The sequence below is a fragment of the Apaloderma vittatum genome, unplaced genomic scaffold, assembly GCF_000703405.1.
Source record: "Apaloderma vittatum isolate BGI_N311 unplaced genomic scaffold, ASM70340v1 scaffold3342, whole genome shotgun sequence".
Classification (NCBI taxonomy): Eukaryota; Metazoa; Chordata; class Aves; order Trogoniformes; family Trogonidae; genus Apaloderma; species Apaloderma vittatum.
The window spans coordinates 28618-33690 of NW_009703994.1; the positions used below are offsets into that span (position 1 = coordinate 28618).

Here is a 5073-nt window from a genome sequence, read left to right on the forward strand (position 1 = left end):
AAGCACTTCGGAAACTAGACATCCCCCTGCTCTATAAAATAGAAAGTGGGGTAGCAAAGATTGTTGATCTTCTGAGACAATAGACAGGCAAGTACTCTGTGGCTGATGTAATTCAGTCTGGAGTAATCAAAGCTACATAAACCTTCATAATGGAATTAGGTGATTGTACCCATGCCTGTGCTTAGTCACTCTTGCACTTACTGTAATGCATATATTTGCAAGATCTAGTTCCAGTCTGCTGCTTTGGCTGAATCAAGTCGTAACAGTTCAATGAGATGGAATTTTGGTTGCCTTCAACTGAACGAAACAGCTTTTTCTTTCTTAAAAACTTGAAACAACAGATGCTTCCTGAAAATTAACTGCATTGGTTTCAGCACGCAAAAATAGTATGAGGCTTGAAAAACAACATCAAGATACTGGACTTCCTACTCCTATGCAATAGTGTAGCTACAGGACGGCTCAGAGAACACAAACAAACCCCCCCAAGGTTTTCCACAAACGTGAAGGAAAGCTTTGAAAGCACCAGTCTCGCATCTTACGTTGCTGCCACAGAAGCCACTTCCCTGAAGAAATCCAACATATGACAGAGGCACAAAGACTTGTTTGCCCAGATAAAACTACTGTATTTTTAGCCTGATTTCTGGCATGGGCTATGGTATTTAGGAAAAAAGGCACACAAAACAACTGCAGTGGGGAAATAAAAAATGGAAGTTGATGTAACTCTGGAACAAATTCTGTGCTATGGCAGAAGTGTCCAAGGATTAGCGCTTGAGAGATGGAGCCTCATCTCTGGACGCTTACAAAACCCATACTGTATAATTTAGCCATATGGTTCACGGAGTATAGCATGTTGTCTAGTAACATTCATTTTAATTGCACAATGTTTATTGTGGTTTTGATTAAATCTTGTTCTCTCTCTGGAAAGAACGCAGGTACGTGTACTTATACTTTCTGGTACGTGCCAAAAGGGAACACAGAACACCACCGAGTATCTGACCGCCTATCAGGGTACACGTGACGTGGGAAATCACCTGCTGTGTAAATTCTACACTGCCCCAGAAATGGGCTGGCAGGAACAATAACCATGATTTTTAAGGCTGTAGATGTTTTGAGTTGTACTTTAGAGATTATTTCTTATTTCTGCGTTTTTTAAAGAGACTTTTCATTATTGCTTTGAAGTTCGTTGATTTCAGGTAAAATGTTCTTTCTCTACTGGCAGTAAAGCAGATAACTGGACAACAACTGCTGATACTAGCATATTTTGAAGAATTCAAACTATTTTCAGAGGAAATGATAGCTAAATCTTGCCTTTTTGTAAAGTTAGCCTGCCCTGATATTAGGTTCCATAGACTACAGAGGTCAATTGTTTTTTCAGAACTAAATGGTTATAACCATTTTGAACACAAACTGACCTAGTAGAAAACCCAACCAACCAAACAAAAAAAGCCACAAGCTGTCGCCTCATTTTCCCAGTCTCCTTTAGCCTTTGTCAGTTTTATCAGTGATCCAGTATACATCCACAATATTGCCTCTGACATGCCTCCTAAGAAACTATCTTTTCAAGAGAAAGCTTATTTAACACCTTAGAGAATTCTATTCTCCATCTTATTGCTAAGATTTGTGCTTCAGCTTATATCCTTCAATTCCTCAGCAACTACCCTTATTTATTATTAGCTATATAAAAAGTACTGTTTAATAACTTTGAAAAACATTGGGCTAATCATCATGCATATTACATCAGTACTTATTTTAAAGATATACAGTTTATGATTTACTTCCATATAGTGTCCTGTATCAACTCATTTGCCACTAATTTTGCTGAAATTAAAACTTCAGGACATTTACTAGTCTCATGAAACTTTGAATCACAGATGACTTTCTTCTACCCTAACGAGATCAAAAAGCATTTCAGTCACTGACCTTAAATTGAACGGTTACATGAAGCGTGTATTCTCTGTCTTTAAAATGTTTTCTTCATACTACACTGCATTTCACTTACAATGTAATACTTCACCAATACTTTCACTGTTTCTCTCTCTACAGAAAAGCTGGTAACCAGCAGAGAAGATACAAAAGCTAAAATCACTATGTGGAGCTGTGAAACCTTAAACAACAGCACTGAGAACAGTGAGGACCAGCATCTGTGCCATGACTTCCACCTTGTGCTTTCCGTCTTTTCCCTATTCTACCTCATCATATGTTTCCCAATCGGCCTTTGTTACAATGGCTTGCTGGTCCTAGTTAACCTCTATAACAAAGCTACTATGACTATGCCAGACGTTTACTTTGTCAACATTGCCATTGCCGGTCTCATCATCAACGCTCTGGCCCCAATGTACCTTCTAGGTCTTGCCAACACCAGATGGGCCATCTGGAATTCTAACAACGAAGTTTATATTACCTTACTTATTTTATTCAACGTCTCATCTTTGGTTACCATGTACTCTACTACGTTACTCAGTCTGGACTACTACATCGAACGCGCTCTACCTAGAACTTACATGTCCAGCGTGTACAACACCAAACACGTCTGTGGATTCATATGGGGTGGCGCCATGCTGACAAGTTTTTCATCTCTCCTGTTTTACGTCTGCAATCACGTATCCACGAAAATCATTGAATGTTCCAAGATGCAGAACAAAGAAGCAGCGGATGCCATTATGGTGTTTATCGGGTACGTTGTACCAGCTGTCGCTGTCCTGTATGCACTTACATTGATCTTGAGAATACGTAAAGAGGCCACACCACTGGATCAAGACACCGGACGGCTCGATCCGTCGGTGCACAGGCTTTTGATTGCCACAGTCTGTACACAGTTCACGCTATGGACACCCTATTATGTTATTCTCTTGGTAAGCACGTTTACTAATGCACAAGGAAGAGTTGCGGATGAAAATTTCAGCCGAATACTACATTTTACCAAGATTTTATCAAAATTCTTGGCTTTCTCAAGCAGCTTCGTAATGCCTCTGCTCTACAGATACATTAACAAAAACTTTCCCAACAAATTACGCCGTTTGCTTAAAAAGATACACTGTGGGAATCAAGGGTGTTCCCACGAACGCACAGTAGTACAGCAGGTTATGACGTAGGTAGGAACCAGCCCCCGGTGCTCTGCTCCTGCGGGCCTCAACGTCGCAGTCCTGCACCGTCGCTGCGCTGGCACTCAGGGTCACGCACCCGAGTCCCAACCAAGAGGCTCAAAGGAGCTTCCCATTAGTTCAGTAAAACAGTCTTAATTTACAAATAGGTAATTGTTTGCTGAAATCTTGTGCAACTCTGGCCTATGTGCTGTCCTACCTGTGACATCCAATACTGCCAGTGCACTGAATTGGACAAAGCATAAACTCTGTCTTCATCGCTCTGATATTCCTGCCTGAAGAAATCACTGAGCAGTTTATTGAAGTCTTGACTGACGACACGGCACCTTGTATATTGTATAGAAAAAGGTATTACCTTGTTTTCTGTACAAAGAAGTAATAGTGCTATCCTCGATGAAGTAAATAGCGTTTTTCAGTGAAGATTATGTAGATGATCTTTACTAAAGATCATGTTGTCCAATTACACATGTTCAAATAGTAAATGTTAATTATAAATTAAATTATTTAATTTCTTTCTCCATCACTGAATCCCTTCTAAAATAAGCCTAATTTACCATGTTCAGAAATTTCTTCCTTGTACAAACTAACCTAAGTTCTAACATTTATGGTAAATTGATTTTTTTCTTAGTTATAACAATTAACAAAAATGCATTTTATTTTTCCAGTGCTTTGTTTGCATCCTAAACCATTTCAAGAATTCAGAAATATTTATTAGCTAATTGTGAGGGAACTGAGAGATGTTTGCTCCGCATACTAATATGAAGGACACAGTGGTTTACAAAACTAAATCAAAATTTAACTAGTAAGGATTGTCTGGCTAAGTGTTATGGTCCACATATGTTCATGTAACAAGAGTAATTATCGTTGAAATAAATATGCTTATGATTAACATTTTGTATTTTCAAGGGATATGTTTGCAACAAATAAAATCTCTTTAATCTAGAGCAGGTTTGAAAACCATGCAAAATCCCTCAATGCATACAAGATTTTAAACCGTGAGTAATGCGCAGGAATCCCAGTCAGCTTTTTGCTGACTTCTCAGAAATGGGAGTGTCTCCAATGGGATTCTTGAATTCACAGTTAAAGTACCATTTCTGTGCTTCATGGCAGGGATGAAGAAATCCAGCCCAGATTGCCAAATTTTACTGAGTAGATGAAATACACAAGAAACACAAATATGCTGCAGGAAGCAAATGAAGTTACCCACGACAGCAAACTACAAAATGTTGACCCAAACTACGTGTTGCTGTGCTGCTGCTGCATTAGTCATGACGGACCGGGTAGAAGTTAAACTGATCTTCTTCCGCTGGTCCAGGGGCAACAAAACATTTTTGTCTCTTGCCCAGCAGCACAGCAGAATCATTTTGTTGCTTAATCTGTCACAACACAACTCAAATTCCACATGACTTCATGCAAAAAAATGTGGCTTTTCAAGCTTCTGATACAGGAAAAACACGGAGCAAAACCACAACTGGACCTTTTCCACAGCTTACAGCCTGATCTCATCAGATAATTAGTTCCAATTTGTCAGCATTGAGACACATTTAAGTTCTAGGTGGGAAGCAGGTGAGGAACAGCCTTTTCAGATCTTTTCCCTTCTCTTCAACGTTATTCAAGTCACTTCTTCTCCTAGCCATCTTTGCTTGTCTTCTTCCTATGCAAGCATCTCTAAGGTATCAACATCCTGGTGGAAGATTCCATTAATCTCTTTTCTTTAAATAGCTTTTCATATTTTACTGAATTTTTTTTATGACCCTTAAATCCTATACAGTAAATCAGCTATTTCTATGGTGTTTTCTCCACAGGAAAACTACCCAGCACAACCACATCAGTTCACTTCATAGTTTTAGCCTGGTGATGAAAACCATGTTAAGGAATGAAGCCTTTCTTTATCATTGTGTCTGATTCACACACTAATTTAAAGTGCCTCTATGCTAACATGATACTGACTGCTTTGGTTGGGTTTCTTCCC

At 39.1% G+C, this 5073-nt stretch overlaps 1 protein-coding gene across 1 annotated transcript; it reads left to right on the forward strand.

Annotated features, from left to right (window-relative positions):
- The first annotated feature begins 2046 nt into the window (after positions 1–2046).
- On the forward strand, positions 2047–3092 carry GPR146 (G protein-coupled receptor 146). Its single transcript, XM_009864850.1, has one exon. It carries the CDS (start codon positions 2088–2090, stop codon positions 3090–3092), a length of 1005 nt encoding a protein of 334 aa, XP_009863152.1. The 5' UTR covers positions 2047–2087.
- The last annotated feature ends 1981 nt before the right edge of the window (positions 3093–5073 follow it).

Excerpts from the sequence above, each read along its gene's own strand:
- GPR146 (XM_009864850.1), top strand. The coding sequence starts at position 2,088 with ATGTGGAGCTGTGAAACCTTAAACAACAGCACTGAGAACAGTGAGGAC.